Source organism: Sebastes umbrosus, chromosome 17 (assembly GCF_015220745.1).
Source record: "Sebastes umbrosus isolate fSebUmb1 chromosome 17, fSebUmb1.pri, whole genome shotgun sequence".
Lineage (NCBI taxonomy): Eukaryota > Metazoa > Chordata > Actinopteri > Perciformes > Sebastidae > Sebastes > Sebastes umbrosus.
Window position 1 is genome coordinate 1,362,968 of NC_051285.1, and position 27,799 is coordinate 1,390,766.

The following is a 27,799-nucleotide window of genomic DNA, read 5'->3' on the forward strand; positions in this document are numbered from 1 at the left end:
ATTTAAAGAAAAAATGTTGTTCTTATTTGTTATTATCATATTGCCGAGTATTTATATGATGTATTATTAATATTTTAATTTTCATCTCATAGCGGATTTTTTATCCCCTCGAAGTAAATAACGTGATGACGTCACAGCACGTATAAGTGAGGAGACTGGTACGTGGCCGAGCTGGACCTTGTAGTTTTTAATGTTTTAATTATTGAAGGCGGAATCTCCCTACTTCCGGTGTGAAGGCGGGGGTGTGTTGCCTGTAGCAGCTCGCGCCCCACCCTCTGTTGTTGTTGTCATTATAACTGAACTGTCGCGTGCTGTGGCTCGTGCTGCGGCCGTTAACCTGCTCTCATTAACGGAGCCGCCGCCCGGGAGCTGGCTCGCTCTCCGCGCGCATGCAGCAGAATGGCTCGAGCGGTCCTAACGGTTCTAACGGTTCTAACGGCTCTGGTTCCGACCGGCAGCAGCAGCACCAGGCGGCTCGGTCCTTCAGCCCGCTGCTGTCCGGCGGCGGCGGCGCCTCGACGCGGGTCCGCCGGTTCATCCAGGAGCGGAGGACGCTGCCGCTGCCGCTGCCCAGAGTGATGGTGGTGTTCTCGGCCGCGGGAGAACCAGACAAACCGGGCGATGCCATGTTGTCCGTGCCCGGCTGCGGCTCCGGCTCCGGCTCCGGCTCGGACTGCGCGGCCGCGGAGGACTTCAGGAAACCGGCCTCCACTACACCCAGCTACACCCTCACCAAGCCGCTCCGCTCCTCCATCAACACCCAGGAGCAGGAGGTAGGCTGAAGGCCGTTATACCGGGGGGAGTACCGGGAGGGTTTACCGGCAGGTTACCGGGGGGAAATCCCGTTAAACCGGCACACGAACAAGCTAACTAGACGGTCATCACATCTAGCTTCACACAGACATTACTCTGTAGAAGTACTACAGCGTAGAAGTACTACTGTGTAGAAGTACTATTCTGTAGAAGTACTACAGTGTAGAAGTACTACTGTGTAGAAGTACTCTATTACTAGTCCTGTTAGCTACTCAAGTAAAAGTAGAAATACTCTATTACTAGTCCTGCATTGAGTAAAAGTAGAAATACTACAGTGTAGAAATACTACAGTGTAGAAGTACTACTACTACAGTGTAGAAGTACTACAGTGTAGAAGTACTACTACTACTACTACAGTGTAGAAGTACTACAGTGTAGAAGTAATACTACTACAGTGTAGAAGTACTACAGTGTAGAAGTACTACTACTACTACAGTGTAGAAGTACTACTACTACTACTACTACTACAGTGTAGAAGTACTACAGTGTAGAAGTACTACTACTACTACTACTACTACTACAGTGTAGAAGTACTACAGTGTAGAAGTACTACTACTACTACTACAGTGTAGAAGTACTACAGTGTAGAAGTACTACAGTGTAGAAATACTACAGTGTAGAAGTACTACTACTACAGTGTAGAAGTACTACAGTGTAGAAGTACTACTACTACTACTACAGTGTAGAAGTACTACAGTGTAGAAGTACTACAGTGTAGAAGTAATACTACTACAGTGTAGAAGTACTACTACTACTACTACTACTACTACAGTGTAGAAGTACTACTACTACAGTGTAGAAGTACTACTACTACTACTACTACTACAGTGTAGAAGTACTACAGTGTAGAAGTAATACTACTACTAGAGTGTAGAAGTACTACAGTGTAGAAATACTACAGTGTTAGCTACTTAAGTAAAAGTAGAAGTACTACAGTGTATAAATACTACAGTGTTAGCTACTTAAGTAAAAGTAGAAATACTACAGTAGAAGTAGAAATACTACAGTGTTAGCTACTTAAGTAAAAGTAGAAGTACTAAAGTGTAGAAATACTACAGTAGAAGTAGAAATACTAGAGGGTAGAAGTACTACAGTGTAGAAATACTACAGGGTAGAAGTACTACAGTGTTAGCTACTTAACATATTTATTAGTAAATAAACTATTTAAACTATTAAAAATAGAGAAAGTACAAATACACACTGTTTAAGTGTCCATATAATTATAATAATTATAATAATTATGATCAGAATGAGAATCAGAATGGTGTTTATTTCCAGGCGTAAGAGGTCTACAATAGGAATTAGCTTTGGTTTTGTTGGTGCAAGTCAAACAGTATAATAACAAAAGAATAGATAAAAACGTTAGAATAAAATAAGAATAATCATTTTTAATTTCTACCAACATAATATCAATACTACTAAATGATTACACGCTGTATGTGGCTATTTATACAGGGGTCAGAGGTCATTAAGCTGTCTGAGCCCCGTCATGATTGGCTGTCAAGTGCGTCACATGACTTGAGTTAATGAGAATAATCCTCTTATTTCTGTGGTCTGGCAGTGAAGTCAAAGACGGGCTGTTCACAGCTCGTTGAGTAATCCAGAGACGTGTTAAATTAGTAGTTTTTTAAATTAAGTTTGGTCTGGTGATCTACTGGATGTAGTCCATAAAACAACAATAACAATCAGCATTCTACTTTTAACCTAGTGTGCCATATTCTGTGTGTGTGCATGTACAGGAGGTGTCTCATTTAACTCCTATATTGTAATGCAGTACCAGTAGTAGTAGTAGTAGTAGTAATAGTAGTAGTAGTAGTAGTAGTAGTAGTAGTAGTAGTAGTAGTAGTAGTAGTAGTAGTAGTGATTACATAGTAAATCACCCGTCAAATCATATAATTTCAGTGTCAACCACTTGTACTTACTTTAATTACGACATTTCAGTCATCAGATCATTGTCAGGTAAAATTAATAGAAACAAATATCACCAGTACCATATAAATATTCATAAAATTTAAATATACAAGTACCATATAAATATACATAAGATATAAATATAGTCTCTAATTAGAGGTTTGCCTGCAGCAGCACCTCCCTGACTTCCACTCAAATTAAGGTCAATTAAGTCTTCCACTTGTAAACAAACAAGGTTAGAAGATAAACTACTGTAGGTGGGTACATACTATTCAATAGAACAAGTTCATATACAAGGAGGAAACAAATATACAACAGAATATTTCCAAAATATGTTCTAATCAAATCAAAAAGTAGGAGAATTTGATAAGATTATGAACAAAAGTTACTTATTTTTATGGGTTGAAAAACTGAAACAGGCAGATATTACCTCAAAAACAGTTTGTGAAGCTAATAATAATAATATATAATTATTATAAATTATTAAATAATAAAATAATACTAGAATAATAAATATAAAAAAATAGAATAATAGAATAGAATAATAATATTAATATTTTCTTTTTATCTACACTTCACTTTTATTTTCATGGATGTACAGTATATAATGGCTCATAATTAATAAATTTAACCACTACAGTTCTGTCTCACTTCAAGTCTTTAAAGTCTAATAAACATAAACCAGTCTACTTTAAAGGCAAAATTAAAGTCTAAATAACCTAAAAGAAAAAAATTAACAAACAAATAATTAAAAAAACAAAACTGTGGAGGAGGATTTGATAAGTTTATGAACAAAAGTGACTTATTTGTATGGGTTTAAAATTGTAAAACAGGCAGATATTACCTTCAAAACAGTATGTGAAGCAAATCATTATATTTACATTTATTTTCATACATCAGACATTTATCTTTCAGTTGCTGGTATGGATATAATGGCTCATAATTAATCAATTTAACCACCACAGTTCTGCATATATAAAAAGACTCATTTATGTCTTTAACATGCATTAAACCAATCTAATTTATAGTCAAAATTAAAGTGTTCCTATCCTAAAATAAACAAATAATAAATAAAAAAACAAATCTGTGCTTGGACAACACACCTTTTAACTTTTTAATTACATTAATGAAACAATGCTTTGTTAAATACATCTTTGCACAAGAATCTCCGTCCTCACAGGGAGAACATCTCTGAGTTATATATTATATTATATATATTCAACATATTCAGTAGTTAAGAACACATAACGGGTATTTGTTTGTCGTAAAATAGTCCCTTTTTCACTTCTCTTGATTATCAAAATAAGTAATATTAATTAGAAATTGGTGTAAATAACAGCTGTAAATTCTTGGTGAAATTCATATTGTGTTATGGCTGGAATATCTCTTCATATTTCATCCATTCAACACTTTGTTTCTACGGTATGTAACAAACATTGCAGTTTCACTTTTTATTTCCATATCTTCCTAGTTTCCAGAGGTCATCTCTCTGAACGTTGGGGGCACGTACTTCACCACCCGCCTGTCCACACTGCGGCGATACGAGGACACCATGCTGGCCGCCATGTTCAGCGGGCGTCACTACATCCCACGTGATGCGGAGGGACGCTACTTCATCGATCGGGATGGAACACATTTTGGGTGAGTTGCACTGCGTGTGTGTGAGCTGTTTTTAGACCAGGGACATATATTAGTGTACGGTCAGATGTCTGAGAGGACTACTCTACATTTCTGAATGGTCTTTCATGCTTTTAGGTCGTAGGAAGTCCTCTTTACTAATAGATGTTATTTTGTATGAAGGGTTTGTTTTGTACATGGAGAATAAAACGCTGTAGGCTCAACCAGACTGACAACAGAAGGAGCAGAAAGAGACAAATGCCTCATTTCCACTGCATGGTTCGGCTCCACTCAACTCACTTTTGGTAGCAGGTGCGTTTCTTTTAAGGATACCAGTATGGGGTATCGGGTCCGATACTGTGCTCATTTACTCGTACTCGAAAAACGGCTCCGATACAACGGCACCGATACCACTTTACGGCAGCGTGACGTTAACCTCTCGTCACCATCTTTCAGGTTCCCTCGCAGCTGGCTGTTAACGAGGGTCTTTTGGCACAGTGTAGTACTCGTATCGGTACTCGGTATCGGCGAGTACCCAAATGTAAGCACTTGTACTCGGTCTGAATAAAAGTGGTATCGGTGCATCCCTATTTTCTTTATTTCATTTTCTACTGCAGATAGTACCCCCTAAGTGTTGGCAGGATTCTTAAGCTGATCGTCATAGCGCCGCCACGTGAAACTGTCGTGACATCATCAACGCCAAACTCACTGAATCCTCCTGCACTTTGTCAATTGTATGACATAGTGTATACTAGGGCTGATCCAAATGCTTCGACCGTTGCCGTGGTATTTGACCTCCAAATCACTATTTGAGTGCTTTGTTTTGTAATTGTTTTAAATTTGTTTTTACATATAAGTATGTAATAATTTAGTATAAATCTCAAAATAGCCCGTGAAATAAGGCATAATCCCACAACATTATTCATGATCCATATTCAAAATGAATTATTATTAGTTATTCTCAGATGGATATCACTGTTTGGCGCTGTCCCGGGCACGGAAACGAGGGAGATGGAGACAGACAGACAGAAGAACATGTAAGCCTGATATGCCGCTCCACACCGCCAAGCTTCGAATACTTTAGATATTTCTCACCGATGCTTCGAAGCCCAGAAGATGGTATTCAGGACAGCCCTAGTGTACACCGTAGTTTTGCGGGCTGACATTTGGTCGCTATTGACGTTAGCTTGGCTATTTAAAAACAGCAGGTTTCTGCAGGATGTCCCGTGGCGCGGTAGTGACGATCCTCTCTGACCAATCGGCGGTCTGCAGTGTTTTAAAACAAATTCAACATCCAAGTTCAGCAGTATTCTCCCATCATGCAACACTGTGTGGACATCAACTAACTGGACGTTTGAATCATTTAATTCTTCTTCTTTTGGGGCTAAAACTATTTTAAATGAAAACATTTGGTGTCTGAATTATACAACTTTTTATCTGTTATTATTGAAGGAAAGAAGAAAAACATCAGCTGATTCCAAGCTGTTTTGTACAAAAGAAGACAACATTATTATTATCCGGCTGATTTAATACGGTTGCAGTATTATCCTCATGAGAATGGCAGAGAAACACTTGAGAGATTGTGTGGTTTTTAAATGGCAACCGAGAGATAGCGGAGGATAAGAAAGTTCACACTCTGCACTCTGAAAGTGGTTTTTAAGCCGCTGATGGCAGCTCATTATATTCTGACAGGCATCCATGAGTCTCTCTGGCTTCTGTTATTGCTGTAAACTGATTTACATATCTATTTCTGTGCTTGTTTGCTGACATATATGCCTGCCCTGTACCGATAGAAATTTAGGAGAAGAAGACAATAAGAATTTAGCATCATTCATTCTATTTGTTTGGACCAGGAGAAACACTAATGTGTTCCTCTATGTACTGCACTCTATACAGTAGGGTGGGAACATTTTTAAAATAGATTTTTTAACGCCAGAATTTATATATTTGCTTTATCTGAGTCTATGTGGAGGTAGAAGGAAGTTACCGTTTTTATTGTTGTAGTCTGAATAATGTGACGTCATATCCGTTCCGTATCCGTCAACCAAAACAAACCACAGCCGGTCGAAACGACAAGGCTGAAAACGTTGGAGGGTCAGCGTGGATACGACCTGCACCCTCACATGTTAAATCCAAAGTGGTGAACATTTCACATCCAGTAAAGGATGGAAACACTTTGGGTTTCACACATTGACAGGAAAAGCAGAGCTAGACATCATGGCTAAGGCTGCATGCTAACTCTGTCACGGACAGGAAACGTTATCGATCGCGGTAATGTGGCGATCAAGCTGTCCGTCGCTCTCGTCTCTGTGGTCAAATGGGCCGACGCTACAACTGTAGAGCACCCAGATACTGACATCTATGTTCTCTGCGTTGAAACGGCCCCGATGGAGCTGACCATGGATGGATAAAGAGAACAGAGCTGACTGGAGAGCTAGAGACCACCTTGGAGAAGTTAGAGGAAGTAGACACGTGGGACTATGTCTGCTTTTCAAAATAAGGTGTAGGTACATCTATGGAAATAAGATTGATTTGATTATATTCACCAGAAGTATAAAACATTACATGTCCCTTATAAATTAAAAAGAAAATCCCACTAATCTGTGAGGGAAATGTCCTTATTCTTTGATTTTTAGGTTGCTGGATAATAAATAATTCCTGACAATGATCCTGATATATTTGACTTCAGGACATCTCTGACTACATACATGCTGAAAATCAAACATTTTTACTGGATTCATTTAGAGATTTCCAAAGTAAAAGTCCCTAGAAGTGTGTGATTCAACTTTTTCCCATCATGGTCTATTGTTAAAAAAAGTTATCAAAATCGCAATAAATTTTAATATTGAATACTTCAAAATTGCAATACATACCAAATCGGCACCCAAGTATCGTGATAGTATGGAATCGGGAGATAGGTGAATCATCCCAGCCCTAGTATACAGATAGGTGACAATAAAGTCACTCTTATCTTAAACATAAAGCCTGCAACACAAAACAATTAATATGAAGTGCAGTGATAAACAGACTATAATGTATAATATTACATTAGAGGAGGACACTAAGAGGAGGCAGCACAAACAGACAAAACAAAGAACACTAAGTACAGCTGAGGCTGATGGGAATGTCATTCATTTAGCAGATATTTGGTTGTAAAATTGAAATTACAACTGGACCAAATTTCATGGCAATCCATGCAATAGTTGTTGAGACATTTCACTAAAACCCACGAACGTCAACCTCGTGGTGGCGCTCGAGGAAAAGCCAGAGGATCACCACAGTCGGTAGGCGTCATCGTCTGGGGAACATGAACGTCTGTGCAGAAGTTCATTAGATATTTACTGTAAGTCTGGACCAGAGTTGGCTGCTAGCGTTGCTAAAAAGCAAAAGCAAATAGCTTTAAATATGAATGTGACTCTAAGCTGAGTCAAGATGTCTGAGTTATGTAAGAGTTGTGTTGGGGTTAGGTCAGTTGTGTATGAACGTGTCTGTGTGAGGGGGTGGGGATTAAAGATTTAAAAACAAGGAGCAAGCAGAAAGAGACAGGGGAAGATATGCAACTTTATAAAGTAATAAAAACCCAGACACTCAGAAGGAGCCTTTTCATTTGGGACATTAACACCGGTGCTTTTAGCCAACCCCGTGGTTTTTCAGGCTATTGTCTTTGCTGAGAAATAAATCTTCTTCCAAGATGCTGTTGTGTTGGACACTGCAGCAGCTTTTGTTTTTCTTCCTCCAGGAGTATTTTTCTGCATTAATTTTATCCTCTATGTTCACGAGCCCTCCAGGTTCTGCTGCAGAGAAGCACAAAATCTACTTTACTGGCCAAGTATGTTGATACATTAGCAGAGATAAAAAACAGTATAATCCAGACATCTAATGTGTTGTTTACATTTTAAATAGGTTTGGCTCCAAAAAAAGAAGAATTAAATGATTCAAACTTCCATTTAGTCGACATGTCCCCACAGTGTTGAGCATGACAGGGGAGAATACAGTTTGTTTTTCCAGTCCAGAAAATCGTCAGTGACCCTTCAGGGATTCTTGGCCCTTCAGCTAAGAATCCCCCCCTACACTGAAAGGGTACTCTCTGCAGTGGAAAACGAAAAAGAGAAAAGCACCTGGTACCAAATAATGAGTTGAGTCGAGCCAAACCATGCAGGACAAATAAGGCATTTGTCTGTTTCTGCCCTTTAAATTGTCAGTCGGGTTGAACCATCGTACAGCGTTTTGTTCTCCATGCCCAAAACAAAATAATAGCCCTCTGACATCAGTTAGGATTCATGAGGTAGGAATACAGTTTTAACTGGATGTGTTCTAGACGATACTTGTTTCTATTTAAAGGGACATCCTGAACTTCCTGCGAGAAGGAGAGCTCCCTCACAGGGACCGGGTGCGAGCGGTGCACAGAGAGGCTCAGTACTACGCCCTCGGCCCGCTGCTGGACAGCCTGGAGGACACTCAGCCGCTCACCGGGGAGAAAGTTCGGCAAGCTTTCCTCGATCTGATGCCCTACTACAGAGGTACCTGGAGCCTGACTCCCTCACATGCTGAAGAATGAGCATGGGTGTTAATGTTAACGGTGGAAACTATTAATTTAAAACACCGTGGAGTCTGTGAGTTAGCTTGAGCCCCATTTCTTCAGCCTATATTTGTTTACATTTTGGTAAATTTAGCACCATTAAAAGTATGCTGTATTATCTATTAGCAGCTCCTGTTTGCAGTGTACCCATGGATGTACAGACAACTATCACTAAATTATATTGTAAGTTATATTATATTATAAAACATGGACTATTAAAGGAGCTCAGTATGAGATAGGGAGCATTTCTATTGCCTCTCAACATGGCGGACGACGAGCCAGCGGCGTTATTGTGCTAACAGTGCAAACAATGGTGCAACTGCTGACAGAGATAACAGTGTTTAACTGAGGGGGGAACCGAAACCGCCATCGACTGTAAGTAATACACCTGCTATGGATATGTATCTCATACAACCCCATTTAAAAACACCCGAACTATCCTTTTAAAGTCAGAAAAATAGATATCTAAATATATCTAAATATCCTGATTTAGTTAGGGCCAGGTTTGATTTACGAACAAGCAAACACATACAGTATAAAAACATGAATATATAATATTTTATTTATTTTACTGTTTTCATTTCAGACAATCTGGAGCGTATTGTGGAGATCGCCAAACTGAGAGCCATGCAGAAGAAGGCGCGGTTCGCCAAGTTGAAGATCTGCGTCTACAAGGAGGAGATGCCGATCACGCCGTACGAGCGTCCCCTTTTTAACTCTCTGCGTTTCGAGCGTTCGGACAGCGAGTCCAAGCTCTTCGAGCACCACTGCGAGGTGGACGTTTCCTTCGGACCCTGGGAGGCGGTGGCGGACGTTTACGACCTGCTGCACTGCATCGTCAGCGACCTGGCCGAGCGCGGCATCACCGCCGAGCAGCAGTGCATCGGCGTCTGCGACAAGCACCTTATCAACCACTACTACTGCAAGAGGCCCATCTACGAGTTCAAGATCACGTGGTGGTGAAGCTGGAGGGAGACGGGGAGTCGGGGCTGATGGGACCAAAAAGCAAAAGGATGGATGTTCCCTTTTTACTACAACTCGGCCGATATTGGTTTTTATATTGAAGTCGCCAATATTTTGGGCTGATGTCTTAAAATGTGACCCTTTAAATCATGCTTCAACATATTCTGTTACCCCTAAATATTTTTATCTTCTTTCTTTTCAAACTGAAAAATTACAAATTACATTTAGTTTCCAGTTTATTAGGTACACCTGGCTAAAACTAACACTGTTTAATACAAAAATCCTGCAATAAATCTAAAATTGAAGGAGGATTTATTGCAGGATTTCTTTGTATTAGACTGCACTAGTTTTATCTAACTGATAAACCGAGTGTGAATACCAAAGTACTACTACTACTTTAAAGAGTAACCCCTTGAAAACCCAGTTTTTGCTCACCTCCAGTGGTTTAACGTCTCACCTTGAAGCAGTGATATACAGGTGTACTCCAGGACCTCGTGACATCACTGTCGGTTGTGGTTACAAGTGCATCAAAAACAACCAACAGTTATGAAAAAGAGGTGAAACAGGTTTCAAACTTTCAACCAGAGAGTTCAGTTACTATTTAAAGGTCTATTCTTAAAGGAATAGTTCACCTAAAAACAATATAAATTGTATATAGTACTCACCTCTCGAGGCTCTCTGTGGTCCCAGAAATAGTTTTCTATCGAATGGCGTTAAGGAGACCGAATGAAAGACGGCGAAAAATGTTATAATACGTCTGAAAAACGTTCTGAAAATTCCTGTGCAGCATTATCCAAGTGTCTTGTATCCATTCGAGGGCTCATGGAAATCCAAACGCAACGAATTTCCTTAACGCCATTCGATATATACAACTTTTTCTGGGGGACCAAATAGAGCCGACGGAGGTAAGTACTGTATACAATGTATGCTGTTTGGGGGTGAACTATCCCTTTAAGTTACTATTTAAAGGTCTATCCTTAAATTATGATATTTTAGGGTGAGTTTCAGACGGGTTGTGGTCGCGCTCAGAGTCCAGCACAGTCACTGTAGTTACATGCAAGTTTCAATTTTAATAAATATTTTCGCCGAACAGCAGCCACTGTGGCCATAAATGACAAAAAAAGGGATAATTGTAAATGCTTAAATGTAGTATAACAAGTTATGAAGTTAGTAAATTGACTTAGTAATTAGTGCATATTTAGGTTACGCACACAACTTTTAATTTCTAAGAGAAAGGACGTGACATTTCTTCTTTCAAATGCTACATAGTCTTGCTTTAAGGTGCGTAACCTCGACCCTAAAAAGTGTCTTTTTTAGGCTTCAAATCAAAATGTTCTATTTCTAACTTGCATGTGTGAAACTACAGAGACTGTTAGTTGGAGTTCTGTGGCTGACGAAGGACTGAAGCTGCAAAAATGTGCAAAAAATCGAAAGTCTGAGATGATTGTTGCATCAGAAGTGGGTTTCATGACTGTATCATTTAAAAGTCAATTAATTTATTATATTTATAATTTCCCCCATTAACGTTTTCCTAGCTTTGCCCCTAACCTGGGTTGGTACAGTATGTGATTGTGGGTCCAGAACCGTCTCGCCACATTTCCAGAACAAAGAAATGCCCTTGTAGTAAATATTGAAATATTGTAAAGTAGGTAAAGTCTGAAGTCAGATCTGTATTTTTTAGGACTAAGTTTTGTTTCAGGATGCAGATGAACTGTGAGCCTGTTCCTTTTTTTGGATAAAACAGAGTCTATTTTAATTATGCAACCTCCTGAGGAGCGTGTTTTTAAAGATGTGAGAAAGGTCCGGGTGGTTTCCGTTTTGTCGGTTCTTCACATTTTACTCGAAGATAGCTGAAGTTGTTGCACACTAATGCAGAATGAGCAGATGAAACAGTTTACACATTCATCCATTGTTTCTTAGTTAGAAAATGTATATTTATTATAGTCACTTTCACAGAGAGAATTATTATTTAATGTCATCTTCCATTCCACGTTTTCCAACATTATGAAATTCACCGAGTCAGAGCTAAGTTAAATGTTATTTTTCCTACTGTACTTGATAAAGAAGTTGAAGCACTTTGTGATTGTTACCAATATATCATTTTATTTTACCTCAAGTGAAGGATAGAAAGCAACCGTTCATTTATAACACTTGTTTTGTTGTTGTACTTTTAACAGATAAATGCAGGAGACATGCAACAATGCTAATCTTTGTTTACACTATGTTTATGTTTGCAATATTGTTATTTATCTATTTCTGTTAGCTTCTAGGAAGCTGTAGTTCTACAGTATTATTTGTTTGCAGTGAAAAAGAAATGTCATTTTTTATTATTTATGGTAAGTAAAAACTGTTAAATGCTTTCACAACGTGTCTTTTCTTTTATTTATAAAATCCTCTGGAACTTTTTTTGACTTTTTTTGACAGGTTTTACTGTGAAATAATGAGAGGGAGCAGCTGAGTGAAATCAAACGATAGATTGCCTCAAAACGTCAGCCGGCCGGCGCTGAAGACAACAAGCTTGAAGATGAAGTTGGAAAGAAGCAGCGGAGGAAGAAGAAGTACTCAGATCTTTACTCATCTGTTACACTCACAATCATACACATAAACACACATGTACCACATGCTTCCATAACACGTCTTCCTTCAGACTAGTGGGAAGAAAACATCCAAAATACACATTTAGGTTTTATTGTACTATTTGCATTTGTAGATTTCTCCTAAATTGGAAACTTGTAATACAAAAAGTAATTGTCTTAATGTAAGTAATCAACTGGGGGAGTTTCATGGTGATATCTATTAATTAACATTTTTTTATCCTATTCACCTTTAGTGTCTTCAAAATGTATGAAATTTTACAATCCATATCTTTAAAGGATGTTTTCTCTAAATAAGTTTTTTTTCTCAGAGTCTGAGCCAGATATCTCTGCCTCAGCAGCTCTTACATCCACCAAACCTTCCAGTTTCACTCCTCTCTATATTCTGAAGGATCCTACAGAGGGGTTTGTTCATACGTCACTCATAGCCTGATTTATATTTTATTAATATTTATATATTTTATAACTGTTTATTCCTAGAAACATGGAGAAAATAGATCCAGAATCCCCTCTGTAAAAACCTTTGACTCTAACATGACAACAAAATGAAACAAGAATTTCTAACCCGACTTAATCCAATGTTCAGATTTATGTATGAAATGATCACATATTTGAATAATGTCTAATTTGCATATTTAAACATAACATTTCAGAAGAATAATTGTCTTAATGTAATTACTCAACTGGGGACATTTCTTGGTGATATCTATTAGTTGATATTGTTACCCTATTCACCTCCCCTTAAACACTATAGTAATTACACTCATTTATTATTTCATCCTTTTTTTGTTATGCTCTTTCCTCCCTCTTTCTGCAATGTATGTATGTGTATAAATATGTGTGTATTTTAATTATACAATAACTATTTTTAAGTAATTTTTTGTGCAAAATTGGAAATCTTTAACGTGAGAATTTGCTGCTTTTAATTTATTTTTAATCTTTTTTTTCTGCATTGAATGCTTTTCTAAATACTTGAAGAACATTTTCCTGATTACATATTATATATTTATATATATATATATATATATATAAATGTATATATATATTTATATTTATAGATATATATAAATAAAGCCTAAATTGTTTTGTTTTTGCACCAATAAAAAAAGAGGAAAAAGAAAACATGCTAGCATGCTAAGCTAAGATGGTGAACATGGTTAACATGAAACCTGCTTAACAGCAGCAGTGTTATTGTGAGCATGTTAGCATTGAGCTTAAATATTTCAAATATTTCTGCACAAAAAAACGACTTAAATAACTATCAAAATACATTCTGTCATTTATATATATATATTATATATATATATATTCTTTTCATATATATATTTTTATATATATATATTCTTTTTATTCATATATATATATTTATATTTATTTATTTATTTATATATATATATATATGTATATATATATATATAAAGCCTAAATTGTTTTGTTTTTGCACCAATAAAAGCAAAGAAAACATGCTATCATGCTAAGCTACCTGCTTAACATCATCAGTGTTATTGTGAGCATGTTAACATTAAGGTGCAGCCTCACAGAGCTGCTATAGCATGTCTCTCTGGTTATAATCTATAGTCTCAGTGAGACTTCATAAATAAATAAATAAAGACATGAATAAATAAAGCTCAGAGGTGAAGTCAATGGTTGGAGATCAGCACCATGGACAGCTCCAACCACATGGACACTTCCTCAGGATGCTACTGGAGTAGAAGTACTTAGTTACTCTCCACTGCTGCCTGCTCCAGTAGTAATATAACATGCAGTGTGTATTCAGTGTAATGACCACTCACTCACTCCTCCTCCTCCTCCTCCCTCTCTCTCCCTCTCTCCCTCTCTCTCTCTCTCTCTCTCTCTCTCTCTCTCTCTCTCTCTCTCCCAGCTGAGGGGTGGAGGCTGATGCCTTCTTCTTCTTCTGTGTTGAGGATGGAGGAAAGAGGGAACTAGTGGCTCTTCTTCACTCGAGGTTTTTTCGCACAGAGAGAGAGAAAGAGAGAGATTTGATAATCCCAACCTCTCAGCATCTTCATCATCTTCTTCTTCTTCTTCTTCTTCATGGGAACAGGACTGCTTCTAGAGATGAATCTGCTGCACAAGGTAAAGACTGCACCTTTCCTTTTTCCTGGTAGCGACACTGATCACAGCTCGTTAAATGTAATATCATCTGTTAGGCTATATGGAGGAGGAAGAGGAGGAGGAGGAGGAGGAGGAGGGGGGGGGGTGTTACATAACAGCAGAATCACAGATTAATTAACAATGATTAATAATATTATTAATAATTATAATAATAATAATAATAATAGGAGGCTGGTGCATATTGTTGACATGATGGAGGGATAATAAAAGGTTGTATAGATGGAGGGATAAAAGAGGAGGAAGGTGTTGAAGAGAGCGAGAGAGAGAGAGAGAGAGAGAGAGAGAGAGAGAGAGAGAGAGAGAGAGATGTTCCAGGCTGTAAAGAGCCTGCAGGCCCAGCCGGCCTCCCTCTCATCCCCATCGGACTCAGGAGCACCACTACTGTATACTGGTGGTGCATTAGAAGAATAAAAGGATGGAGCAGCAGCAGAAAAAAGCAGATTGTTATTATTATCTGGATCAGCCTCGTCTCCATGACAACGGGTAAATCTCTAGCCTGGTTAGTTTGCTCTCTGCTTCCTCTTCTGCACCTGATCCAGCAGCATCCCCCATCATTTAGCCTAGCCTGGCTCTATATAATAATAAACCTGTTATTATACTGGATATATGCAGGTATAAAACCCCCCAAACACACTGTGTTAGTTCTCCTCTAGCCAGCTAATTAAGGTTTATTATTTTATATTATATCAGGTAATTAAGATTGAAACAGTTTTATCACCTTTGTTTGTTTTTCTCATCTGACCATAATGTAAATTATAGGCAGTATTCAGGTCCTTTGCTTAAGTAAAAGTACTAATACCACACTGTAAAAATACTGCATTGAAAAAAATGTTTCTTAAGTAAAAGTATGTAATATGTATAATCAGGACATTGTACTAAAGGCGCTAAATGCAGGAAAAAATAATAATAATATAACAATTATTAAAACAAGTAAAAAAAAAAAGAAAAGCAGTAAACTGTCATATTTTGAGAGGCTGAAACCTGTAAATAATTCAGATTTTTGCACAAAAAATGACTTTAAAATACTTATATATTTAATTAATTATAATTATAATAAAACAAAACCCTGTATGTGCAGGTAAACCCCCAATCACTGTGTTATCTATTTATCATCTATCCAGCTAATTCAGGTATATTATATAAAAATAAAAGTATAATATATCAGATATATAAGATTGAAACAGCTTCTTCACCATTTTTTATGTTTCTCATCTGACTATAATGTAAATTACAGGCAGTATCTAGGTCCTTTACTTAAGTAAAAATACTAATACCACACTGTAAAAATACTCTGATACAAGTAAAAGTCCTGCATTGAAAATGTTACTTAAGTAAAAGTATGTAATGTGTATAATCAGGAAAATGTGCTAAAGACGCTAAATGCAGGAAAAAAAAACCTGAGCAAAAAAATAATATAACAATTATTAAAACAAGTAAAAAGAAAAGAAAAGCAGCAAACTGTCACATTTGTGTGAGTCTTAAACCTGTAAATAATTCTAATTTAGTAAAAGTCCTGCATTGAAAATGTTACTTAAGTAAAAGTATGTAAGTATAATCAGGAAAATGTACTTAATAAGTAACAGCACTCAATGCAGAAAACAAAAAAAAACTCAAAATGATTACAAATAAATTAAAATAATTAAAAAGAAAAAGCAGCAAAATCAAAATAGTTGCCAATTAATTTTCTGTCATTCGGCTAATTGATTAATTGATTTATCATTTCAGCTGTACTTGTATAAACTGTTGGGGAGTTTAACTTATAACAAAACGTCATATTTTATTTTTATTTTTTTTTATATGCAAAACTCTTAATCTGTAAAGTAACTACAGCTGTCAGATAAATGTGGAGTAAAAAGTACAATATTTCCCTCGGAGATGTGGTGGAGTAGAAGTAGAAAAGAGAATACTCTACTAAAGTACAAGTACCTCTAATTTGTACATACTTGAGTAAATATGCTTTGTCACATTCCAGCACTGTTTATAGACCTACGCTATATTTCATCATCAAACCTCTTTTAACAAATTGAATTAATCAATTAAACTTTAATTAATCAGTCTCGTCGACATTGAGATCTCATTTCACACAAATATGATCAGACATCCATAATCAGCACATAATTAAATACATAATAAAAAAAACAGTAATTAAATGAGTCATTAATTAAAAACATCAGATAAGAAGCTTTGAAAACACCAAAGGGAATAAAATGATCCGTCTCGAGGACAGTTTGCAGTTCCTAATATACCATTTAAATAACCAGTTAATGCCTACATGCATACAGTATACAGTATATACAGTATATATGGAATATCTAAGTATACTGTAAGTAGTAATTGATCGTGTATCCTATTTATACAAGATTTAAATATGAGGTACTTTGGAAGATATAACAGTAGAGCTTTCTGACATAATTCAACTATCATTTATCACCATCACTGGCTCATTATAAATAGTAATAGCTCATTTTATATATCATGTAAATTACTCATAAATTAATGTGAAAGTGATGTTTGTTTAATCACCAATAAAACCATATAACCTCAAATTAATCCAGTTAATCTGTAGGCTTTAATCTCAAATAAATAAAGTTAATCTCTAATAAAATCAATAATCTTAAACAATATTATTATTTTTATTATTAATATTATTTTAGAGCCCAATTATTCTCCAATTTAGATTTATTATTATTATTATTATTATTATTATTATTATTATTTATTATCATTATTTCTATTATTAATATTATTTTAGAGCCCAATTATTCTACAATTTAGATTTATTATTATTTTAATTTAAATTTTATTGTTATTATTAATATTATTCTACAATTTAGATAAATATATTTAAATAAATGCAGTTTTTCTCCAATAAGATCCGTCACAGTGTAATAATAAAATCTTATTGTTGTTTCACTACAATCGTTTCATCTTTTAATAAAAACATTATTCCCTCTGAAACTTTGTTCTTATATTAAAAACACAGTTTGTAGCTTCCTCCTCAAAATAAACCAGGTGGAAAGTAACTAAGCACATTTACTCAGGTGCTGTACTTACTGTAAGAGTAATTTTGGGGTACTTTCTACTTCTACTTCTACTACATCACAGATTTCACAGACCGGAGGAAAACAAGCAGTAAGAGCTGATCTGAGGTCTGCTGTCCAGCTGCCGTCTATGAGAGCCGGCTGTCAATCACTCTGAACTCCGACCAAACGGTCAAACTAGTGATGCACCGATACCTTTGCTCATGTACTCGTACTCGCAAAACGGCTCCGATACAACGGCACCGATACCACTTTACGGTGGTGCACCCGACCCCTCGGGGCCGCGATCCCACCACAGTCGGTCCTCGCTTTCATTGCGCCACGGGGTTTTGCTTGCACCCTCTGACTCGCGCATGCGTTAGACTCCTTGGTCCGTGTTTCAAGACGTCGCCTCTCTCTCTCTGAAATGACCTGTGATTGGTCAAAGTCTCCCGTCACGGGCTAGATGTTCTAAAGCCTGAAAACAGAGCCATGAGGAGGAGCAGAAGTCTAGTTTTCTCTCAGAACACTTGAATTACAATATGCTGAAAGGTTATTATGGGATTTTTGCCCAATGATGACAAAAATATACTGACTACTGCAGCTTTAACCACAGCTCTTAATTCAGGCATCTAACTAAAAACCCATTGACCTCAAGACGAGGGAACAGGAAGTGCTAAACTCATATCCGGGTTTTAGGATTCATTCCTGCAGCTCTCTGGTGATAAATCCACGGCGCTGTCCGTGGTGCTGAAGCAGCAGATGGATTTGTAATTGTGACTTTTTCTCTGACTCCTGTCGTTCTGTCAGTTTTGTCTTGGATCTATAATAATACCTAAACTACTGTATATAGCTATAGGGGGTCTAAAAGAGCTGTTAATGGCAGCTATTCTCAACCACTGGGCCGCGGAGATCCAAATTGTTCGATTAACCTCTTCAAAATCTGAGGCCACTATTCTTCTAGTCTTTCAGAGGTTGTAGCAGCTCAGTTATAAAGCTAGAGTTAAGATACTGGTATCATATGAGACTAAAAAATAACGCTGTCAATTAATCACATGATTGTCGCAAATTAATCACACATTATTCATCTGTTCTAAATGAACCTTAAAGGGAGATTTGTCAAGTATTTAATCCTCTTATCAACATGTGAGTGGGCAAATATGCTGCTTTATGCAAACGTATGTATATATTTATTATTGTAAATCAATTAATAACACAAAACAATGACACATATTGTCCAGAAACCCTCATAGGTACTGCATTTAGCATAAAGATTTAGCATGTCCAAGAAAAAGTTAAAAAAATATGTAAAAGAAAAAAAAAAATGTCTGAAAAAATGTCAGAAAAATATCAGAAAAAAACTCTGAAAAATGTCCAACAAATGTATGAAAACGTAAAAAAAAAAATGTCTGAAAAATGTCCAAAATATGTCTGAAACAAGTACGACAAATATCCAGCAAATGTCAGACAAATCTCCGCCAACTGTCAGAAAAAAAAGTCCGAAAAATGTAAAAGAAAAACAAAATGTCAAAAAAAGTCTGAAAAAATTTCTGGAAAAATGGCAAAAAAATTTCAGGATTTTATTTTATTTTTTTAAATATCCGACAAATCTATGAAAAAGTAAAAAAAAATGTCCGAAATATATTTGAAAAAGTATGACAAATATCCAACAAATGTCAGACAAATCTCCGACGATTGTCCGAGAAAAAGTCCAAAACATGTTCGAAAAATGTCCAGAAAATATGCTCCAATCATAACATGGCAAACTGCAGCCCAACAGGCAACAACAGCTGTCAGTGTGTCAGTGTGCTGACTTGACTATGACTTGCCCCAAACTGCATGTGATGATCATAAAGTGGGCATGTCTGTAAAGGGGAGACTCGTGGGTACCCATAGAACCCATTTACATTCACTGATCTGGAGGTCAGAGGTCAAGGGACCGCTTTGAAAATGGACATGACAGTTTTTCCTCGTCAAACTTAGTTTGGAGCGTTATTTAACCTCCTTCAACGCTGCTCCAGTAAGAGCTCCAAAGCGTGTGGTGAGGAAACATATGACCCTGAATACTTTGGATTCATAATGGCAGGCAGAGGGTGAGCTGAATATTTATGTGGGTCATTACAGCTGACAGTGGCGTGACACATATTTATAGCCCAGTTTGTCATTTATTTGGGAAGGTGGACATTTTTTATTAATCAGAAGTGGGCCTCGAGTTACAAAAGGTTGAGAACTCCTCGTTTATGGGGCGGTTTGACAGCCCTCCCTGTTGAAAAGGAACAAATTGGCTACTGATTCATTCAGATTTATAAACCTGTATGTGCACTAGATATGTGTATCTATTATACAGTATATATACATTTTATTCAATATGTATATTTTTTTTACATGTTCTTACATTTTTTTTATTCATCTTATATTTTATATCATTATTATTATTATTATTATTATTATTTAAAGTATATTTAATACAATTTTAGGTTCATTACCAATAATATATCATTACCAATTTTTTTTATTATTAATTATTAATTTCTTATGTTATTTTATTTTTATTTTTCTGGTTTCATTATTTTTTTTTAAAAACAAAAAAGAAATGTTGATACACGTTGGAATTGATTTGTAAAATAAGCTTTTTGCTAATAAAAAGAAATATTAAAAAAAATATTATAAACTATTATATTATATAAAAAAATATTATTATAAATTATTATATTATTAAAAAAATAAACAAATCATCATATAGTTTATACTATATAATATTTTAGAAGGAAAAAAGGAAGTTTACCTCAACACTTCCTGTACAGATGTTTCACATTAAAAGCCTAACCATGAAACCTCTCCTTCCCTGATAGGCTTTTAATGTGAAATAAACCCACACTTTTCCTGGGTCAGCTCACCCATATCACAAACAAATATTTTCTCACTTACCCTTAGTAAATGTGTTTCCCCCTTTATTTAATTTGTTATGTAATTTGGGTGAACTGATCCTTCTAATCACAGTGGATGGTCTTTCAGCCTGCATGATTTTGGATAATTAGGTCATATTGAAGAGCAGCAAAACACCGTTTTACATCAACAACAGTGGCCAGTTAATCTGTAGGCTTTAATCTCAAATAAATAAAGTTAATCTGTAGGCTGTAATCTCAAATAAATAAAGTTAATCTCTAATAAAATCAGTAATCTTAAACAATATTATTATTATTATTATTATTATTATTATTATTAATAATAATAATAATAATAATAATAATAATAATAATAATAATAATATTTTATAACCCAATTAGAGTGAATATATATATATTTATATTCAGTTTTATTATTTATTTTATTTTATTTTATTTTAATTTGTATTATTATTATTATTATTTTAGAGCCCAATTATTCTACAGTTCAGATAAATATGTTTTAATAAATTCAGTTTTTCTCCAATAAGATCTGTCACAGTGTAATAATAAAATCTTATTGTTGTTTCACTACAATCGTTTCATCTTTTAATAAAACATTATTCCCACTGAAACCTTGTTCTCATATTAAAAACATAGTTTGTAGCTTCCTCCTCCAAATAAACCAGGTGGAAAGTAACTAAGTACATTCACTCAAGTGCTGTACTTAAGAGTAATTTTTGGGGTACTTGTACTTTACTTGAGTATTTTCATTTAATGCCACTTTATACTTCTTGTTCTTCTTGTTTTATAGACAAAATATTTAGAAAATATGATGCATTATAGATTAATTGTTATAAAAAGTTGTTAAAATTTGCTTAATTTTGAGCTGCGTCAACATAAAACAGTATTATACATACAGAATACTATAATGCGGCTGCTTAATGAGTACTTTTACTATGATAGTGTTCATTGAAGGATGGATCCTGGTAACGCTGCATGATTTTGGATAATTAGGCCATATTGAAGAGCAGCAAAACACCGTTTTACATCAACAACAGCGGCTTATTTGCCGTGTTTTTGATAATCAGTCGTTAAATGAGGCTAGTTTTCACTCATCTGACGATTCTAAAGAAATACCGTGATTAGATTTGAACATTATTACTAAGAGACGTTCATACTGCCTGTGCTCAGCTGTGTGTTCCTAAAAATAGCATGTGTCCCCATGTGGCTTCGGCTCGATTTTGGGTTCACATCTGGATCTAGCTACCTGGTTAACAGCCTCCTCTACACAGCAGAGATGAATCAGAATCATCCATCTCGTCCATCTCGATAGACTTACCTTTGAGTTCAACCAACACAATACACCTGTGTGTCTGTGCACCGCATCCTGCTGCAGGCCAAACGTATTTATCAGCATAGATACACATCAGCAGAACAGACCTTCTTCTATATATAATACCCTCCAGTGATTCAATTTAGTTCCATTAGTAACTACGTCTGCTTTAACAATCCAATTAAGCGTTCGCTAAACCTCTCCCCCCATCTCAGTATCTTAAAACTTGTTTTTAAATTAATTAAATGATGACATAGCAATAAACTATACCACGCATTTCTATTGATTGAAGGTCAGCAGACCAGTGTCGCTATAGCTGTAAATGAGCATAATGTGTTCTTCTTACTCATATTTTATGCTGTAATATTAGCACAAAGCTTGTTATTTAAATGACAACACTGCCGTAAATCTAATATTAGTCCATCTCTCAATACTTTCTGACTCTCCCTGTTGGACGTGTGTGTCTGTATCAGTGAGCAACTTCCGGTTCTGAGAAGTGAAGCCAACGCTGAACTGCCCTAAACGTGCGTTACTTCTAATAGCCAGCAGGGGGCGACTCCTCTGGTTGCAAACATAGAAGTGGACACTGTGAAAGGGTTAAAGTTCTAAGACTAAAACACGGACAACTCCCAGATCGGACAACGCCGTGGTAGCGACCTGTCAATCACAAGGTAGCCCCGCCCTAAAGCATCCCCTGCTTTATGGTCTGTTTGACTCTAAATGGGACCATAATGACCTCCGCCAAGGCCGAAGGCCGAGGAAGGAGGTTATGTTTTCACCGGCGTTGGTTTGTTGGTTTGTTGGTTTGTTGGTTTGTTGGTTTGTTGATTTGTTGGTTTGTTTGTTGGCTTGTTGGTTTGTTTGTTGGTTTGTTGGTTTATTGGTTTGTTGGTTGGTTTGTTGGTTTGTTGGTTTGTTGATTGGTTGGTTGGTTTGTTGGCTGGTTTGTTGGTTTGTTGGTTTGTTTGTTGGTTTGTTGGTTTGTTAGTTGGTTTGTTGATTGGTTGGTTGGTTTGTTGGCTGGTTTGTTTGTTTGTTGGTTTGTTGGTTTGTTAGTTGGTTTGTTGATTGGTTGGTTGGTTTGTTAGTTTGTTTGTTTGTTGGTTTGTTGGTTTGTTTGTTGGTTGGTTTATTGGTTTGTTGGTTGGTTGGTTGGTTGGTTTGTTGGTTGGTTGGTTTGTTTGTTGGTTTGTAATTTTTAGCTTGCAACTTTCCATTTTTCTTGTTGTAAACTTAAAGTTGAACGTTTCATGTTATTTTTGCATCCATTTTTAGCTTGTAACTTTACAAGATTAGATCTAGATTTAGAGCGGGGTTGTGTACAGATCTTGCAACAGGACAAACTAGACTAGTATAAAGGAGAGAGAGACAGGAGCCCAAATAAGCAACTACACTTTAAAAACAAGCCCCAAAAAATGCAACTTGTGACTACCGATATTCGTAAGCGACTTTTCAGGAAAAACAAGCCCAAAGTTTGGGAACTCTGATGACTGCCCTACCCAATCTCACTCCTCGTGTCTAAACCTAACCAATCCAACCAACAAATGAGTAGCCAATCAGAAACAGAGTATGGCGCGTCATGCCCTTGCCATCCTTGGAAAAACAAATTTGCGATAACTAGGCTGTATAGAAATAGCCAATCTTCTCGCTGACGGTCTCGTTTGCTCATGTAGGTCATATAGAGGCATCAGGATTAAATTGAGACTGTTTCATAACCAGTTAAAAACTCCTCGTAGTAACTTTAATATAAAGATATCAACCAGCTTTAATCAAATTCATCCCTACATCCTGTGAGAGGTGACTACAACATTATAGTTTCTTTAATATAATAATTATGTTTCCATTCACAGATATTCATCTATTAGAGCTAAAATATATATATTTAAAAAAACAAAACAAAACAGATGTTACATGGATGACAGCTTGATGCACAAAGCAGATCTGGGTAGGTACATTGTTCCTCCTCAGGCCCTCTGAAACAAGATGAAACAGACAAATGTTATCCAACGCCGTGTGCAGCCTCATCCAGTACATTCCTGCTACATTGTGAGCACTCGGGTAGACTGAGACCCAAGCGCGTTGCCATGGAAACCAGCGCTGCTCCAGCTCATAATATTCTCCCGTGAATGGAGAGCAGAACGGCTTCAACACGGCCATTTGTTCCAGTGGTACAAAAAAAAAACACACAACACACTGATGGTGGTGTTTTATAGGCAATCAGAGGCGTCACATTAACTCCTCTACTGTATCTCAGAGGGATTTATTTTATTATTTATTCTTTCCTCCTGTGGTCCGACGTCTCCTTCCTGGAGGAACATGTTCTGACATGAACACACATAAAAAAACAGAAAGTAAAGAGTCCATGCAGTGTTTTAAATCACGAGTTCCTCATGCAAACCTTTGGGGGAAAACTCCAAATGCTTCTTTATTCATCTGTTATCCAGCAGCTGGTTTATGGAAGACTTAAAACACCTAAATTAAAACCAAAACAAACAAAGACATTTCGTTTCTGACTTGGCATAGACACAATCTTTGTACATTTTGAATTGATAATATACACTTTTTTTCACTATTTAATTATTATTATTATTACTTTCTTTTCTTTGTTTTGATATTATTTTTTTTTTTAATTGTTTTATTCTATTCCTTCTTTTTATTATTTTTTTATTATTATTTTTTTCTTTTCTTAATTTTATTTAAATTTGAATGCTGAAGTTGTTTTCTCTAGTGTACTTATTGTGTTCGTCTCTAATCTCAACTGCTTAAAAAACTGGTTTATAAACTATTATAATCACGAACTGTAAATTGCATATATGAAAACAACCTTGAAAAAAGGGAAACTTACTTTACTAGCAATTGAATACATTAAAATATGTATTATTACTAATGACCATCATGTTTTCTTCTGTTACAGGTTTGAATCCACCTAGAAACCACATGGAGCAGGATGTGGAGAGCCCGGCCATCATCAAACCAGGGAAGTTGAAGAAGCACGTCCGCGAGGACCTGCAGAAACATCTGACAAAACGGGACCGGGCAGAACAGGACCGGGCAGCACGGGACCGGGCGAAGAGGACCCAGCGGTACGTCGAGAAAGACGGGAAGTGCAACGTCCACCACGGGAACGTTCGAGAGACGTACCGCTACTTCACGGACATCTTCACCACGCTGGTAGACCTCAAATGGAGGTTCAACCTGTTCATATTTGTGTTGGTGTACACCGTGACGTGGCTCTTCTTCGGCTTCATGTGGTGGGGTATCGCGTACCTCCGGGGCGATCTGGAGCATTTATCGGACAGCCAGTGGACTCCATGTGTCAATAACCTCAACTCGTTCGTGTCGGCCTTTCTGTTCTCCATCGAGACGGAGACCACCATCGGTTATGGGTACAGAGTCATCACGGACAAATGCCCCGAGGGGATCCTTCTGCTTTTAATTCAGTCGGTGCTGGGATCTATCGTCAACGCCTTCATGGTGGGATGCATGTTCGTTAAGATCTCGCAGCCCAAGAAGCGAGCCGAGACTCTAGTGTTTTCCACCAACGCGGTCATCTCCATGAGAGACGGACGGCTGTGCCTGATGTTCAGAGTCGGAGACCTCCGGAACTCGCACATCGTGGAGGCGTCGATCAGGGCCAAGCTCATCCAGTCGAAGCAGACCAAGGAAGGGGAGTTCATCCCTTTGAACCAGACGGACATAAATGTGGGCTACAACACGGGAGACGACCGGCTCTTCCTGGTGTCGCCGCTCATCATCTGCCACGAGATAAACCAGAGCAGCCCCTTCTGGGAGGTCTCGGAAGCCCACCTGACCAAGGACGAGCTGGAGATTGTGGTGATTCTGGAGGGGATGGTGGAGGCCACGGGTGAGTCGTACAGATGTTTCAGATGTTGTGTTTGTGTTATTACAATAATGGGTACAGTAATTGTTATTCAGTGGATTTAACAAGGTTACCTTTCATCCACATGAACTGTTGTACACAAGTCTCAACAACTGTTGGATGGATTGGCACGAAATTTGGTACACACCATAGACTGTATATAAGAAGTAGACCTAGTCACCGTGACATCGCCCATTGGTTTGTGGACTGCTGTTTTGAAGCCTTGAGTTCGGAATTTGGGCCATCGCCATCTTCGTTTTTGGTCGTTGCCATCTTGGTTTTTGGCCAGGAGGAGAGTTAGTAACGTTAGCTGTTATCAGCCGTTAGCAGCACAGTCCTGACTGGTTAAATAACGGAGCTACTAACGTTAACGGAGGTGCCATTGAGTTATTATTATGAGACATTTTTTAAGTGAAATATATTGAACATTGAATGACGTCCTTCATTTAGTGCAGAGATTTCAAAAGTGGCAGATCAAATTTCTGAGTGGCATGAAGTGGAAAAAAGTTAACTTCAGACCCTGCTTACAGATAATGCATTAATAAATATCTAAAGTTAGTATATTGTGCTAAAACATCAATGTGTGGCCCGCCAACCCAACAAGGTTTTGGACTGTACCTCCCTCAAAGAATTATGGGAATATAAAGAGCGTTCAGACCGTTGTATTTGGGGGAAATCTGACAAATAAAACAAAAACTATGGATCAATACCATTAGAGTAAAGTGGGGAAATATGTTGTTTTTGTTTTGTAATAATTCCTTTTTGTCTGGTTGTGTCTGCAGGCATGACGTGCCAGGCGAGGAGCTCGTACGTCAGCAGCGAGATCAAGTGGGGCTACCGCTTCACCCCAGTCCTGACGCTGGAGGACGGCTTCTATGAGGTGGACTACAACAGCTTCCACGACATCTACGAGACCAATACGCCCCCCTGCAGTGCCAAAGACCTCGCCGACATGACCAACCGCGCCCGCCTGCCGCTCACCTGGTCGCTGGCCAGCAAGCTGAGCCAGCAGGGGCTGCCGGAGTCCGAGCAGGAGGGTCAGGAGACCAAGACCGGCCTGGACAACAACCAGGGGAAAGGCCAGCAGACGGAGAGGAACGGGGACGTCGCCAACTTAGAGAGCGAGTCCAAAGTGTGATAGAAGACGACGAGTCGGAGGTCCATATGAGATTATCTCCCGTTCGGGACGACCACAGGAACTAGAACTAAAACGAGGACCAATGAGCACAGTAGACCAAGTAACCCCTGCACCAAGAACCGCTTCTTCTTCTCAGTGATTTCACATTCACATGTGTGGCCCACCGCTGAACTGAAAACCCTCTGCGGGACGTGCATGTTTCAAATATAATGTGATGTCCTCCTGATGAGATATTCCTATTATTTTTTCTATTCAGATATTCCTAGGGGCATTTGCATAAGTATTTTTGTACATACTATAAAAATGTTTTGAATTCTTTGTTTTTGTTGCGGTGTGAATATTTGACAGATGTTTGATACTAATTCTTTTTAGGTTAGTTCTGTATATTCTCTGCCTTACTGTATGTATAAAAGCTTTCATTATTTGGTTTTTCAGAACTATATATTAGCATGTATAAACATGATCTGCAGTTCATTTATCTTGTATTGTGTATATAAAATGTAATGTTATATAAGGAACACATACAGCTCAATGGATGCAAACACTAGTTTAAACCAATGACCAATACTTCTCCACATGATAAATGTTTGTTTAAGGTAGTATTACTCCTTTAGAAGCCTTGACCTGCTGTTTACAGCCGGGTGACTTCAGACAAATGGCCCTTTAAAAACTGCATCTCGTCACTTTTGCACATTTGGAGGCCTCTGATGGAGGAAGTTAGTCGCCGTTTCAGTCTCCAGAAATCTCTCACATGTCACCTAACAGTATCAGAAATAAACAATAAATTGCATATTATGCACTTGATGAGACTTTTTATGTGATTATTTCATCTTAATATGTTTGGGTTTTTTTCAGTGGTGGAAGAAGCACCGAGATTGTTTACTACCTTGCTCCTCTATCCGCTGTGCAGAGGATTGTGGGTAAGAA

General features: G+C 37.4%; 2 protein-coding genes across 2 annotated transcripts; both read left to right on the forward strand.

Moving 5' to 3' along the window:
* Nucleotides 1-214: 214 nt before the first annotated feature.
* kctd7 (potassium channel tetramerization domain containing 7) lies at nucleotides 215-12,243 on the forward strand. The gene is made up of 4 exons (XM_037747848.1): nucleotides 215-773; nucleotides 4,196-4,365; nucleotides 8,683-8,861; nucleotides 9,507-12,243. The coding sequence occupies exons 1-4, from the start codon at nucleotides 390-392 to the stop codon at nucleotides 9,881-9,883; spliced, it is 1,110 nt and encodes a 369-aa protein (XP_037603776.1). The 5' UTR covers nucleotides 215-389; the 3' UTR covers nucleotides 9,884-12,243.
* A 2,120-nt stretch (nucleotides 12,244-14,363) lies between these two features.
* On the forward strand, nucleotides 14,364-27,681 carry LOC119475308 (G protein-activated inward rectifier potassium channel 2-like). Its single transcript, XM_037747849.1, has 3 exons — nucleotides 14,364-14,574; nucleotides 24,769-25,719; nucleotides 26,517-27,681. The coding sequence occupies exons 2-3, from the start codon at nucleotides 24,792-24,794 to the stop codon at nucleotides 26,870-26,872; spliced, it is 1,284 nt and encodes a 427-aa protein (XP_037603777.1). The 5' UTR covers nucleotides 14,364-14,574; nucleotides 24,769-24,791; the 3' UTR covers nucleotides 26,873-27,681.
* The last annotated feature ends 118 nt before the right edge of the window (nucleotides 27,682-27,799 follow it).

Coding starts and splice junctions, on each gene's coding strand:
- LOC119475308 (XM_037747849.1), top strand. CDS start 24,792: ATGGAGCAGGATGTGGAGAGCCCGGCCATCATCAAACCAGGGAAGTTG. Junction 25,720..26,516: donor GGGGATGGTGGAGGCCACGG/GTGAGTCGTACA, acceptor TTGTGTCTGCAG/GCATGACGTGCCAGGCGAGG.
- kctd7 (XM_037747848.1), top strand. CDS start 390: ATGCAGCAGAATGGCTCGAGCGGTCCTAACGGTTCTAACGGTTCTAAC. Junction 4,366..8,682: donor CGGGATGGAACACATTTTGG/GTGAGTTGCACT, acceptor TTCTATTTAAAG/GGACATCCTGAACTTCCTGC. Junction 8,862..9,506: donor TCTGATGCCCTACTACAGAG/GTACCTGGAGCC, acceptor TTTTCATTTCAG/ACAATCTGGAGCGTATTGTG.